The sequence below is a fragment of the Felis catus genome, chromosome D4 (genome assembly GCF_018350175.1).
Source record: "Felis catus isolate Fca126 chromosome D4, F.catus_Fca126_mat1.0, whole genome shotgun sequence".
Classification (NCBI taxonomy): Eukaryota; Metazoa; Chordata; class Mammalia; order Carnivora; family Felidae; genus Felis; species Felis catus.
In genome coordinates, this window is record NC_058380.1 from 50,542,935 (window position 1) to 50,558,923 (window position 15,989).

Consider the following 15,989-nt stretch of genomic DNA (forward strand, 5'->3'; position numbering starts at 1 on the left):
AATTCTGCTCTGGAGGGCAGTGTCTCTCTTCAAGGGGGAGCCCAGGAAAACCAGGAGGCTGCCTGCTGCAGGGAAATCCCCAGAACAAGAAAAGACAGAAAGAAAAACAAACAAGCAAATACAAAATGCCCCATCTACTTTCCAGCCCAGTCTCTGTGGGAAAGCTTGGAGAGTTGACAGTGGAAACAACAGGGTTAGCGGGTGGGGGGGAAGGGGCGGTGGGGAGGGGGGCAGCTTCCACCTGCCCTCAGGCCCCAGAGAAGCTGCTATGTCTCAGGACCACAGCCCTTGAGCCCATCTTGCAGAATCTCTGTGGCACCCTCCCCCTGACCTCTCCTGCTCCAGGGACTTGTTTCATCCTCAGGGCTTTTGAAGCCAGTAGGATGCAGTTTCTCTCCAGGGTCCTGTAGGCAGGGAGCTTCTGTTCAGGAGGGCAAACTGACCAGGGAATAGAGAGCAGGTGCTTTGTGCAAGGATCAGGCATTGGGCTTAAATGTTTTCTTAAAACTATCTTTTTTACATAGTTGTGTCTCTTTAACGGGACCTGAGAGAAAGCATTCCAGTGGGATACTGACACCAGACACCTAAAATTATTTTTGGAACAAGGCTTTATACATTATAACTAACTTGATGAATGAATGAGTGAATGAATGAATGAAGTAGTGTCAGGTCACAAAAGATGGAGTGGACAAGTTGGGGCAACGGTGTTAAGAGCCTTTGTGAATCAATAAAAGTCTATTGTGTTCCTAACAGAATAGAACCTATCACTTCCTGCACTTTTTCTATGCCAGATGCTGTGCTCAATGCTGGACATTCGTTATTTCATTCAGTCCTTACAGCCGTCTTCTATAGGGAGTGGTGTTATACTCATTTTACAGATGAGGGAACTGAGGTTAAGAACCTTGGTCAAAGTAACACAGCTATTAGTGAGGGTAGACAATGTGGGAACTTGAAAACCTGTCTTTCCAACCAGTCCACCATGTCCCAAGGCCTTGTGCCGAATAGATCTTCCTTCAGCTGCATTTATCTGAGTCAGCGGGCACACACAGCCAGCACTGGTCTTGGGAACAGGGACGTGGCTGGTGGAATCATTCATGGGAAGCCCACGGTCAGCAGCCCAAAGTCTGAATTCTTGTAAGGCAGGCAGGGCAGCCAGACTACAGAATTAAGATTTCTCCCGGCTCAAAGTATACATGAGATCCAACCAGCACACAGGAATTAAGAACGTTCTTTCTGTTTTCTTTTAGGAATGTGGGTGGCAAATAAGCCAAAAGAAATAAAAATAGAAACATGGCAGGCCAGACCTCCCTAAACAGGAAAGAACAATATTTATTTGATTAATTCTGTTCCTAAACAGCAGCCCACATTACTGACACGGAGGGCGTTCCCCAACGGAGGGGTGTGTGTGTGTGTGTCTGTGTGTGTGTGAATGTGTGTGCATATGTGTACGCCCCCAAGTACATGTATACATATGTATGGATAGATAAACACACAGACCTGCCACCCACAGAGAATATTTATTCATATTATACAAGAATCAAACTGCTCTTCTTTTCCCCAATCCTGCAAGCATTAAAAATAAGTCACTTTATGTAAACATATTCAGTCTCTTGATTTACACTGGTTCTCATAAAGGCAGAGCTGCACATTTTTGAAAACTCTCTCACTTAACCACAGGAGATGGGTTATGGACACCCTCCAGATGGAGACAGGCTGCCTTACCAGGCATCATGAAAGCAAGAGTGTGATTCACAACGTTCCATCACCGCATTTATCAAGACCTTCTCTCGAAGCCCTGCAGGGCCCGTTCTGACACTCCAGGCATTGTAATGTTCCGACCTACTCTGCAGTGGAGCTACCCTGTCCTCCCCATGCCATCCTTCCCGCTGGTGCACTATTAGCTCCTGACCATTAAAGTGCATGCACCCAACCGGATTCCTGCTCAAAGTGATGCGACCTATAACCCAACGAGGCACAGTCTTGGCCTCTCTGGCTGGCAGCCGCCCCTCCCTCCTCCTTCCCATCTCTGCCTGCCTCCCTCCTCCACAGCCTGGAGCCTTGAGCTCCACACTGCTCTAAAGTGTCTGACTCCCTCCCTCCCATACCCTGCATGTGTCAGCACAGCCGGACTGCTTTCTGGCACATGCTCCTCAGACCCCTCGTTTGGGGACGAGCAAAGGGTGGTTGAGTGCACTCACTCCCCAGAGGGAGGTGGCAGGTTTCAAAGTGGCCCAGTGGCCACCTATCAGGTTGCTGCTCTTTGAAGGCTGGATGTGGGAGGGCAGGGTAAGGAATTCTCTGGCTTCTGTCACTTGGCCTTTCCATGAGGGGGTGGGGGAGGGGAGGCACTGGCTGGTGAAGCAGTTCTCAGTCTAGGCCAGGCAGCTGCAGGCACAGACTTTCTTATTCCTAGAGAAGCTTAATGGACCCAACTCTTAATGACATTCAAGAAACGCTGAAGAAACACGACTTGTCATTTTGGGTGTGCCCTGAACTTTCAGGGCATGGGTCCCTGGAGGAAGAATTTACCTCCCCCAGGAAAACAAAGAGTTCATAGAAGTTGTTCAGCCGAGCTGACTGCACCACAGGACAGAGCCTGCCATCACTTAATAAGACCTCTATTGTGTGTCTGATGAAAACACATAGAGATTTGCTTCCTCAGAGAGCCTATAATTTAGGAGGATAGTAGCTTCTCAGCAGTCCCATTCCTTTGGAAGGAACAGAGTGTTAGGTTAATGAAATACATAGACATGAAACAAACAGAATCTTCATTTTAACAAAATAAGATTGCTTGCTCGGGATTAGACTACAGAAATGAAACATGTTCTCAGCAGCCTCAGAGGTTTAGGTTAGGGGCCAATCTTGGTGTCCCTCTTGGTGGCCCACTTTGTCACTGACCCTCATCTCTATGGGGTGGCCATTATGATTCCCCTACAGAGAAGCTGAAAGTTACAGAGGTTGGTGACTTGCCCACGGTTACGTGGTTAATACTTGGCAGAGCGAGAATTTGACCCGAGATCTGTCATTTGGGTCAATGGGCCTCAGAATCACATCTTTCCTTTACATCAGAGAACTGGAAACCACAGCCCACAGGCCAGATCCAGTCCACACCTGTTTTGTATGGCCCATAAACTAAAGATAGTTTTTACACTTTCAAATCATTGGAAACAAAACAAGAAGAATATTCCATGACACACGTGCTATGAAGTTCAAGTTTCAATGTCCATCAATAAAGTGGTCCTGGGACACAGTCATGCCCATTTGTTTATGCATTGTCTCTGGCTGCTTTCCCACCTGAAAGGCGGAGTCGAGCAGCAGTGACACAGACCATTTAGGGGCCACAAGCTAAAACATGGGAGTGTCTGGACCTTTTCAGAGAAAGTTCGCTGTACCCTGAGGATACCATGGCCAGTGTGACTACAGTTTTAAAGCCCATGGGATCATAAATGGATCCTCAGGCTGCCAAGCTTGTAAAGTTGACCTGGCCACAAACAGTCCAATATTGCTCCTGCTGAGGGCGGGCAGTGATGGTACATCAGGAAGAAAACACATGTAAAACAAGAATAAACTCTGCATGTGCCTGCAGCCCCTTAGAACCATACTTGTATAGCTTTCAGAGTCTGGGAGGAGGCAAGCCCCTTTCTTTTCTTAGCCTCTGATTCCTAATTAATGAACCATGAAAACAACATGGATTTTACTTAAAGGGGATGTGCTTCAGAGAGCGAAAGCAAGTTTTACTTGTTAGGGCTCCTTCCTCACTTGTTCTGCTGATATTTTAGTATGAAGCTGCAATTTTAGACGTTGTAGCAATCGGGGCGATTCTGTGCCTACATGGCCACACTGCATTGCTCTCAGGAGGGAAACTGTCTTATGTATTGAAGGTGGGTAGCTGTTTGGTCTCAGTTAAAGAGAAATAGAAGCAGATACGCTTTTTCTTTGCATGCTGTTTTGTTCCCTTTCCTGGCCTCATTTGCACAGCCTAGACTCCTGGCTCGTATGTGAAAACAAAACAAAACAAAACAAAACAAAACACAAAACAAAACCCACATGTATCAAGATGAAAAGCGCTCTGAAGATGGATGGTGGTGTGGATTGCACAACAATGTGAGTGTACTGGATGCTACTAAACTGTACACTTAAAACAGTTCAGATGGTAAGTTTTATGCTATGTGTATTTTACCACAATTTAAAAAAACAAAACAAAACAATAACAATAACAAACACCCCCATAGGTATCAATTTTGGAAAAAGGATTTCAAAAGCTTCCAGGAAGAGGATTTTTATGTGCAATTTCAGGAACAAAATGGAAAAAAATCCACAGGGAAGGGGTTTTGAAAGATCTGAAGCTTTCTCAGAAAAAATGCGTGTGTCTGTGTGTGTGTCTGTGTGCCTGTGTACCCAAGTGCACACTTGTGTCCAGCTAATTAAATGCCCTCTATTATTGCCGTTCATATTGGAAACAAATGTTCACCAGAATTTTTCCATTTAGAATGATCTATTACTACAAAATGCCAAGCACCCTTGCAGCAGCAACAGAAACCAAAATAAAGGGTAACTGAGAAGCTCTCACAACTCTAATATCTTATGCCAGTGACAGAGGAAAGAACCACACGCGCGAGTACCTATCAAGATTCCTCTGTGGTAGAGCACACACAAAGGCTGCTGTCCCTGTCAAAGAAGGAGAGAGTTCCAAATAAGAGAAAACCACAATAGAAACCTTCTATTAGAAGTGGGATTTAGGTATGGATAGGAGTGCCAACTTCATGAAAAATCTACCTCTTCCATCAGCAGGCTATAAAATTAAAACCAACATACGTTGGATGTGGTCAAATATCTTATTTGACTCCTGTCCATTTGCCAATGTTTTTCAAAGATTAATAAGATAAAATCCCTTGAGTGTGTGCTGTGAGGACTCTGGTACTTTCTGCCAGTTTCCCCGAGCAGAGATGGTGCATGGCGGGGCTTCTGAAGGCTCCACTGTTTGGAGCGAATGTATACAATAACAACAGCTGCTTTGCGGCCCTGAGCCTGGCAGCGACGGGGTCAACAATCTCAGTGCCAACTGGCGATGACACTGGTCGTGTCAAGTGAAGCCAACGACAAAGGAACAGATGTGCTCTGTGTCTCTCAGTGCCTCCAGCAATACAGTCACTGCAGACCGGCAACGGGGATGAGCACAGAGCAGCATGGTGTGCAACTGACACCAAGTCAATCAAATGGCCACTCTCTTATCTGCTTCATCCAAACCGTGCACACCACCCAACACACACACACACACACACACACACACACACACACACACACACACCGATGCTCACTTCATAGGTTTGGAAGTTCTGGGCTTCCAAGATATGAGAAAACTCTAAATGTAACACTTAAGTGCAGGCAAGTGTGAAAGTGTTGCCAGACTGTAATAGGTCAGACCCTGCTCTGCCCTGTCCAGAGGCTCTATAAAAGGCAGGAGGGCAAAATGATGGCTACTAGGTAAAGTGCACTCCTAGAAAGAATTTATTAGGCCTCTAGGGTTATGAATGGAATGGAAGAGAATGGAATGGAATGGAATGGAGTGGGATGGAGTGCAACGAAATGAAACGAAACGAAACGAAACGAAATGAAACGAAATGAAATGAAACGAAACAAAACGAAATAAAATAAAATAAAATACAAGAACTGCTCTAATAAGTTGCCACCAATTAAAATTCTGAAGAGTTCACCTAAAATGTTGGAGCTTCAATTTCTTCTGATTTGCAAACTCTGGGTCCCTACTCCCCCCTCAATGAAACCATGAGCTGGAGGTGCATGGCGGTTGCTCCCAGAGCTTCCTATTTTTTATGGCTTGCCTGTTAATTCGCATTTGCTCCCTGCCTGGACTCTGTAGGCTTTGGGTTTGGGTCATCTGATCTATAGACATTACACTTCTGGAGGCAGGTGCCATTCGTTTTAGTTGCTCCAGCACTCAGAGCCAGCTCTTTACACACTGCCATCTCCTTGGAATCATTAAACAGTGCACATTCCACGTGCTCAGAGAGTTGACGTGACTGGACCGTGGCCTCACAGCCAGATGATGTTCTGTCCAAGGGTCAGAACCTTAGGAAATCACCTGGCTGCTGCAGATTATCAGAAACCGTTTGGGTTAGTGTGCTTCTGAGCAAAACTCTGCCTCAGTGAAGGCCGTGTCTGGGTCAGAATGCATGTGTTGAACTCCTGACTCCACAGGGCTATGTGACATGGGACAAGTGACTTCACACCTTGTCCGATTTTCCTCTTCTTTAAAATGGAGATAAAAACAGTATTTATCTCACAGAATTGTGTGCAGATTATATAAGGTAATACAGGGGCACCTGGGTGGCTGAGTCGGTTAAGCGTCTGACTTCGGCTCAGGTCATGGTCTCACTCACAGCTTGGGAATTCGAGCCCCACATCAGGCTCTCTGCTGTCAGTGCAGAGCCCTCTTCAGATCCTTTGTCTCCCTCTCTCCGCCCCTCCCTGACAGAGAGCCCTCTAGCTCTCTGTCTCTCAAAAATAAATAAACATTAAAAAACAAATAAATGATAAATACATAAACACAGACCCCACAGCACTTGGTCCATAGCTTTATTTAAAAAATTTCCCTATTATTATATCCTCAGATGCTGAGCATATCAAATTTTAAAAGTATATAGTTATTACCGGCCACTTAAAGTTCTTATATGCTGAAATACTTTAATAAGACATAAACATAAATCTCTACTATAAACCTGTTTCAAAATAATTATACTATTATGAATAAATGAAGTAAAAAAAAAAGCCAGTGGACATTTTATTCATTCTGGATCTACACTGTGCCAGAACTGGAAGTATATAGAAATCTCCCCTAATCCAGTGGATTTACAGCTTATTTTATTTATTTTTTATTTTATTTTATTAAAAAAATTTTTTTTCAACGTTTTTATTTATTTTTGGGACAGAGAGAGACAGAGCATGAACGGGGGAGGGGCAGAGAGAGAGGGAGACACAGAATCGGAAGCAGGCTCCAGGCTCTGAGCCATCAGCCCAGAGCCTGACGCGGGTCTCGAACTCCCGGACAGCGAGATCGTGACCTGGCTGAAGTCGGACGCTTAACTGACTGCGCCACCCAGGCGTCCCTACAGCTTATTTTAGTTGTAGAAACCATTTCTTCTAATGCAATCTTACACAGAAGCCATTAAGGAAAAAATATAGCAAATCTAGTTGAAGAGGAGGAAGGGTCCCAGATCCTGGCTCTGGCTTCACCCTGCATGGTCACAGAACCTGTTGCTAAGGATCGCTGATTTGGGCTATGCCCCCTCATTTTACCCGTTGGAAAACTAAGACCGTTCAGACCTCTCCACAGGTAGGAACACTCAAGTTAAGGACCAAGACTGACCTGTCACCATATCCCCAGAGCCTAGCCATATGCCTGGAGCACAGGGTCCTGGAGGTACTATGGTTTGTGTGATGGGGGTTCAACACATGAGGTGCTATGCTGAAATGGTGAGGTCTGGAAGGGATGGGCTTCTAGGGTGTGGTGATGACTGGTGCCATTGTTGGGGGGGGGCGCGACAAAAACACCATTATGGTTTAGACAGGGTATGGAGTGTAGGTATGGAGTGATTCTGGGGGAAGGGATGGGGTGGAGGAACGTGACCCTGAACTTAAGCAAACAAAAGTAGTGGGTCTGGGTGCCATCTAAGAAATCAAGATGAGGGGGCCATTCTTCAGCCTAGGCATCTTGTTGGATTCCATTTCTGCCCAGAAATTTGGGAATTGATGGTATTAGTTTCTTATTTTTATTTATTTAAATTTTTTTCTTTTTTTATGATTGAGAGAGTGAGAGAGACAAAGCATGAGCAGGGCAGGGGCAGAGAGAGAGGGAGACACAGAATTTGAAGCAGGTTTCAGGCTCTGAGCTGTCAAGCTTGAGCCCCACACGGGGCTTGAACTCACACACCGTTAGATCATGACCTGAGCCAAGTCTGAAGCTTAACCGACTGAGCTACCCAGGTGCTCCTTGATGGTATTAGTTTCAAAGTGTGATGCCTGGCCCACCTGCACCAAAATTACTTGGAAGCTTTATTAAAGATGAAGATTTCATGAGTCCTATTCCGGAACTACTGAATCAAAATTTCCAGTAGTAGAACCCATGTATATAGCCTCCGCAAGCTCCCAGGTGTTCTTGTGTGGCAAAAGTCTGAGAAGCACCATACTCCATCTCCCTGGGGCTCACCTGGTGAGCACATGAGAGCCATCTAGAGAGCTTTACTTTGCTGGAGCCCCACCCTTGGAGATTCTAATTTAATAGGCCTGGGATGGAGACTGAGAATCGAAAAGCCTTCTGAAACCTCCCCAGGTGATATGCAGCACAACAGTTTACAGGAATGCAGACTGGTGCAGCTGCTCTGGAAAACAGTGTGGAGGTTCCTCAAAGAATTAACTACCCTACGACCCAGCAATAGCCTGCTAGGAATTTACCCAAGGGATAAAGGAGTGCTGATGCACACGGGCACATGTACCCCTATGTTTATAGCAGTGCTTTCAACAATAGCCAAATTATGGAAACAACCATTCTTAACTGGTTGCCAGAGGGAAGGGAGAGCTACTGTCTCTGTGACAGGAATTACTTCTGTTCTTATAACTATATTCTAATTGGCCCTTAGGGATAAGTTGCTACTTTTCCTTTCAGTTTGTCTTGTTAACCACCCAGGCAGCAGGGAGACAAAAGTTTTCAACAAAGACCTGTCAAAACACTGTTTTGGTGAATCCTGACGTTGTTTAAAAAATAAATTGAATGCATTCACCAAGCAAACTTTAAAAATAAAGTGTATCGAGGTAGACGTGGTCTTCTAAAGTGCTTCTATTTAAGCGTACAGTTTGATGAATTTTGATATGGATATGCTCCCAGGTAACCACCACATTAAGATATGGAACATTTCTATCACCTCTGAAACCTCCCTCTTGCCCCTTTGCAGTCAAGCCCCTACCCACACCCTTGGTGCCAACCACCAACCTGCTTTCTGACACCGTGGCTTAGTTTAGACTGCTTTAGAATTTGATACAAATGGGATCAAACAGTATGTACTTTTTATGTCTGTTTTCTTTTGCTCAGCACAATGTTTTTGAGATCTGTCTGTAACATGAATTATACTACTTGCTGTTTCTTGTGTTTCAAAGGCAAGCACACAGGGCTGCAGGGCACTACTTCAAGGGCAAGTTTCTGGAGTGACGGAGGGCAGATTACTGATACAACAGGCTTGACTGTCTTATATAAGGAGCTTGGCTAGGAAGGGGAGGAGTTTGCCACCACTCTGAGGTAACAAGCGTTTTCACTGAAGCAGGTGATTTCTGGAGGAACGAGCGCACTGGGGGAGGCAGCAGACCTGAGCTGCAGGACGTGGGGAATGAAAGAAGAAAGGGCAATGCATGGACCAAAGGCAAACATCACCTGTTAAGTAAATTTGGTCTCTGGTTTAAAAATATATTAGAGGAGGCGCCTGGGTAGCTCATTTGGGTGAACGTTTGATTCTCTATTTGGGCTCAGGTCGTGGAGCCTGCTTAAGATCCTCTCTCTCCCTCTGCCCCTTGCACACACATGTGTGTGCGCTCTGTCTCTCGTTCTCTTTCTCTCAAAAGAATATTAAAATAAAATAAAAACATACTAGAAAATTCTTTGATATTTCTCTCTTCAATAAATAGAGCATAATTGCCCTCCCCTTAAGTGTGGGCTGGACTGAATGACTCACTTCTAAGGAAAAGAAAATGGTGGAGGGGGGGTTGTTTATCACTTCTGATACTAGTCCTTAACAATATGGTGGCTTCCATCTTGTTTGCCCTCTTTGGGCTCAGCAAGCAGTTAGCACGGACCCAATGTGGTATAGTGTGAGGGGAGATCCCTCTGAGGAAGGGACAATAAAACTGCAGCTTTAAACTGCAAACTCTTGATCAGGACTCAATAGGTGAGTCAAGGGCTCAATGGTGATCAAGGGCTCACATGGATCTCTGGCCTGGTGGTGAGAAGCCAAGGCCCGCTCAAGGAACTCTAGGAAGTTCCCTTTCGAGTAGTCTGTATTTCTCTCTTTTTTTTTTTTTTCAATCCAGACCTACCTGTATGCATTTATTTTTTATTTATTGGTCCAGGTACACTCACATTCACAATGTCATAGGAATCCGTTACCACTAACATCATGGAACTAATATTGATTCATAGTATGTTATAGTACTACACTATGGCCTAACTGGCTTTGTTGGTGGCCTATATATATCTGAACTTTATGCATAAAATTATTTCATGGGAAGAGGTGTTCCTAAGACCACACAAGCCCCTAGGATAGGGACTGCCATACTCTTATCCTCATGCTTTTATGGGGTGGATGGAGCAGGTGGGTGGTGAGAGAAGACATACTGTTATATTTCAATAAATAAAACCTTCCCGCATTCAAATACCAATACTCATTTGACATCTTTTGGAGCCAAATAATCTAGTCTTATCTGGCTGGGAAATTTGAACTAGTCTAGACCACACAGAGCAGCCAAAATTTGGCAGGCTTATCTATGGGCATCAAGCCATACTGACTATTCACATCTTCATATAAACGCTCATGGAGATGAATTAATTCCTACTGTGACTGACATTCTGTAGCAATTTCCAATACCGCAGACACAATGAAGTATAATTATGATTTGGTGCCCCAGAGACCAACAGCAGTCCCGAGGTATGGAGCTGCTCTCTGAGGTGGAGGATCTGACATTGCACCGAGGGAGAAACACTAAACATATGATTTCAAGTTTTATCTATCTTTCATCTGTAAACTAGGTAGGAGAGGAGTGGCCTAGCAAAAAGAGACCATGTGAGGAGCTAAATGCCAATGTCTTACTGAGGCATCCTAGGGACAATTTTAAACATATTTGGCAGCCACTGGTGGTGGGACAGGGTATTAACAGTGTATTGTAGGAAGGAATTCTTGAAGATAAACCCTCCACCTCAGCGGTGTCCAACAGAAGGTTCCATGATGATGGAAAGGTTTACTATCTGCACTATACAAGAGCCACTAGACACATGTGGCTCTTGAGCACTTGAAACGTGGCTAGTAAGATTAAGAAACTAATTTTCATTTCAGTTCAATTTTAATTAATTTAACTTTAAGTAGCCACAAGTAGTTAGTGGCTTCTGTATTGGATGGTACGGCTCTAAGTAATGGATTAAAGGGTAGGATTCTTTAAAAGCATGAGTTTCTTGGGGCCCCTGGGTGGCTCAGTCAGTTAAGCATCTGACTTCTGATTTCAGCTCAGGTCATGATCTCACCGTTTGTGAGATCAAGCCCTGAGTCAGGCTCTGTGCTGACAGTGTGGAGCCTGCTTGGGATTCCCTCTCTCGTTCTCTCTCTCTGCCCCCTTCCCCCTCCCCCTGACACTCTCTCTCTCAAAAAAATAAACTTTAGGAAAATAAAATCATTCTTTAAAATGGAGATGCATCTTATATGACTGGCACTCAGCACAGTGTCTGCGGTATAGGTTTTCAAAAAATGTCTATTAACAGACACTCAGCAGCCAGAAGAGAACTGAGCTCATAATACAGAAAGTAGATTACAGAAGACTGAGTAGTTAGTATTTCCCAAAGGGTATTTCAAAGCTTTAGAAACACAAAACTCTCTGTAGCGAGAGGATTCCCTGATCAAATAAATCTGCACATTGTGTGCTTTAGCTGGAAGGTTAGGATTCATGTTAGGGTATTAAGGACCCCAGAACAGCTAGCTAGCTTCCTTCCTTCCTTCCTTCCTTCCTTCCTTCCTTCCTTCCTTCCTTCCTTCCACATTTATTTATTCTTGAGAGACACAGAGAGACAGAGCATGAGCAGGAGAGGTGGAGAGAGAGGGAGACACAGAATCTGAAGCAGGCTCCAGCCTCTGAGTTGTTTGTTAGCACAGAACTGACGTGGGGCTCGAACCCACGAACCACGAGACCATGACCTGAGCCGAAGTCGGACGCTCAACCGACTGAGCTACCCAGGTGCCCCCCCGCCCCAGAACAGCTTTATTAACTCACTGTTTCCCAAGTTATGTGACCATGGAACTCCCTTTCACATAACACCTTCTGACATCCCTTAGAACTAGCAGATTTGGGGAAGAATACTTTGGGATATGTTACACTAATGACAGAGGAGGAGGGGATCTTCCAGTGAACCCCTTCAAAGCAGGGACCCTGATTTTCAGCACATATTCAGCAGGTAATAAGTGTTTACTGAATGGTCTAGAAATGACTCTCTTCCATTAAAACTCAGGCAGTCTGTAACCATGCCTACTCAGCCAAGGTAAAGAGATGAGCCAGTGTGTGCTCTGTAAGCCTAGGCATTCTTGGGCTGCTATAGTGGGCATACTTACAGAACTGGAAGATAATCTGACATGTAAGCATGACACAGAAGTATGTAATGGAAAACTGGAACAGGAATAACAACAGCTATGGAAATACATATATTTGAAAACTTTTTAGTAATCTCTATGCCCAACATGGGGTTCAAACTCATCAGAGATCAAGAGTTGTATGCTCTACTAACTAAACCAGCCAGGTACCCGTGGAAATATACTAATAGCATTTTAAGACTAATTCATTGTGATTGGAATATCAACTTCCATAAAAAAGAATCAAACCAGAGATACAGGGTGGTGTAAAACAAGATGGGGCAGGGTTCCTGGGGATAGGAGAAGAGAATGGTCCTGTCTGAGGGGGGCGGGGGAAGATAATACAAGAGTCTGATTGAGACCAGGGTGGTCTTAGTTATTTAGTTACTTCCCTAGTTACTTCTGATTTCAGGCTTTGCTAATATTTTAGTAAGAAGGGTTTGGAATTAACTCTAAGTCCACATGATAATTTCAGCTAAAAATTATTTGTAGTTATTGTACATACACATATGCTTAAGTTTAATAACGTGCATATAGACCATTCCATGGTCTAGATTAATCTCTTTTCAATGAATTCCTTTTGTTATCTTTTATTTTTGTTTATTTTTATTTTATCTTGGAGAGAGAGCAAGCAGGGAAGGGGCAGAGAGAGGGAGACAGAGGATCTGAAGTGGGCCCTGCACTGACAGCAGAGAACCGTTGTGGGGCTCAAACTCAGGAACTGTGAGATCATGACCTGAGCTGATGCTGGACACTCAACTGACTGAGCCACCCAGGTGCCCCCTGCTTTTGTTCTCTTAAAACTTGAAATTAAAAAAAAAAAAAAAACCTCAAAAGTCTTTTCAGATCTAGTTGAGTAGAGGAATCTGGATGGAGGAAACTCCAACCAAAACCTTTCATCAAGATCACGGAACCGTGTGCCATGAGGTGCCCGCAGGGCTGGGCATGTTATATGCGAGTATATCTGCAGCCTTCACCACAGGCATGTTATATGTGGGTATATCTACAGCCTTCACCATGTGCTTTAGATTCACCGAGATCTTTCCCCTTCAAATTGGGGCTTCAAAAGGAAAATGTGTACATAGTGTAAAGATAAACATTACCTCAGTGTTTACAAAGATGCTTAACTCCCTACTCCAGGAGGGACCACTCCATCTCCAGGGAAAGCTTAATTGTTTAGTTCAAGGAGACTGTATGTAGTCCACCTTCAACTACAATCACAAAGTGACCTGAACCACCACTAGCTTGCTCCTTCAAGCATCACTGCAATGGCAGCTCTGTGAGGGGGGAGCAGAGGGTATGGCCAGAGAGAGCAGAGAGGACATTCAGAACCCCTGGTCCTGGGCACACAGGCCACCATGTGCAGCTTTGGTCTTTGTTGGTAAGGCCTTTGAAAGCAAAAGATTTGATTTTTCTGCTTCTCATAAAGTGATACATGTTTGTGATAGAAAACTTGAAAAGACCAAATAATTATCTATATATAATCCATATATATATATATATATATGAATAATTATATATATATATAATCCACACACATATATATATATGAAGCATTACCCATATTTCCACCAAGAGAGAACTACCCTGGACACTTTTTGCCATATTTCCTTCCTCATCTATGATTAGATGCTTCTAAAGGACATACTAATAGATATAGGATTAGAGTGATTTTCCAATACATTTTGAATCTTGTTTTTATTACTCAGTATTACATGCTGACAATTTTCCCATGGGCATCATCTTCAGCTATAATTGATCACATTTTAGGCCCTGAAATAAACCAGACCACATCTCCCCTGACCCAACCAAAAAAAGAAAAAAAAAAAAAAAACCCAAAAAACTAAAACCAGTCATCAGCCCACAGACCAGAAGCAAAACTCTCTGGATATCAGCAAAGGATGAATAAATAGAACTGACAAAGACATGTAGCTGATTTTGCCACATTCCCAGTAACTCAGTACAATGTAGTTCATTGAAATTAGTCCCACATTTCTTTGCTGTTTTTCAAACTGCCACTTTACAGTATGTTTGCCAAGGCTCTTAAAATGTTCTCAGGCTGGCACATCCACTCAGCTCTGGGCATTAAGGTTGCCCTGTACTACCACCACCAGCTGATGCTACAATGGACACACACACATACACACAGCATGTCATCTAAAATGACAAAGTCTCAGGAATGCAAACTCCAGCTGTTCTTTGGGCCGGGTGTACCCCCCTCTGCTGGCATGATGGGCTTTAAGTCACGAACTCCCCACTAAGCAAGAAGATGCCAGCCTGGACCAAAGATGACAAGGCTGGGACATGCCATGTCAAAGATCATAATCACCGTACTCAAGCTGGGGGAGACTCTTGATACGGTGTCTTTTACATCTGGGAAAACTGAGGCCCACAGAGATCACATGCCTTGCTCAGGGGCGGACAACTGCTGGCGTAGCATTAATAGTGGAAGCATCATTGTAGGGAAGGCCGAACTGCCAGACTCACAGGCTGAAGCTCTCTCTTTCTTCTTCAACGCCTGTGCCCATGTCCAAGCCATTTGGCCACAAGTCAAGGAAACTGCATGACAAGAAACACCACAGAGGACTTTGCAGAGATGACGTTTCCAAAGAAAAGTTCCTTTCAAAAGCCCACAATGGCTCTTTTGGGGAGCAGCTCTGGCTCATGTGAGAGGTTCTGCTTCTTTTTACAGACCTGATCTCATCTTGCCATGACAGGCCAACCTTGGCTACCACACTCACCCAGGCATCTACAAGGGGAGTTTAGGAATGACCTGGCCACCCCTTAGGGGAATATAAGGTCAGCATATGCTTGGGCCTACATGGCTTGTGGCGAGGACTTATAGAACAAGGCTTTCCAAATCTTTGGTCTCCAAAGTGCCCTGGTCCTAAATTATCCATTGTTAAATGGGTGGTTTTGGAGCTAAAGCCTAAAATCACTAGGTGCAAGGACCTCAATAATTAGCCAACTGGGGGAGGAGTGGGAGACTTGGTGTGACAAAATGGTAGTAATGGCAGTTAGAGATGGAGAGGAATGTAGTTTAGATACGGAGAAACAGAGGACCACACTTGTCTGAAGTAAAGGTAACAAGTGTGAGAAGTAGATAAAATAATATACGTAAAGAGCTTAATGGAATATCTGGAATTCAAGAAATGGAGCTACTGTCTATTTCTTGAAAATGCTTGTGTGCCTTGTACATACTAAGAACTCAATGGCAGGTGTGATACAATGATGCAGAAGGACTGAGGGGTGAGAATGAACAGGGCTGGGTTTATTTTCTTTCTCTGAAGCCCTCCCCTAGGATGAGTTTCATTTCCTTCTCATCTTCCTCTTACCATCTTCTCTCCTTCCTCACCCCATGCAGCAGTGGTGGGTGTAGTAGGGGCCCAGGTGGAGGCAGGAAGGGAAAACTCAAAATCTAGAGACATACCACAAAGATGGAACAGTATTACCCAAAGTTTGCTGCATGGACCATGATCTTTATGTTAACGAGTGATAACAAATGAAAAAAATTTTGCGGGAGTCAAATGTAGTTAAACTGAGTGGGTTACACAAAACTGAACCAGCTTCTTCGCTGCAGGACGTCTCAAGGTCTTTAAT

General features: G+C 44.3%; 1 protein-coding gene across 11 annotated transcripts in view; it reads right to left on the reverse strand.

The window, feature by feature from the left end:
- MOB3B (MOB kinase activator 3B) overlaps positions 1 to 15,989 on the reverse strand; it is a 202,980-nt gene that overhangs the window by 14,050 nt on the left and 172,941 nt on the right. For 8 of the 11 annotated variants that reach the window (XM_045043694.1, XM_045043693.1, XM_045043691.1 and 5 more), the window contains one exon: positions 14,984 to 15,807. The exons of 2 other annotated variants lie outside the window; for them this stretch is intronic. In XM_045043694.1, the coding sequence (XP_044899629.1) occupies positions 15,721 to 15,807 (87 nt within the window). In that variant the 3' untranslated portion in view covers positions 14,984 to 15,720. Of the gene's footprint in view, positions 1 to 13,986; positions 14,949 to 14,983; positions 15,808 to 15,989 lie in introns of those variants that run through there. One more of the 11 variants, XM_019816065.3, reaches the window with a different exon arrangement.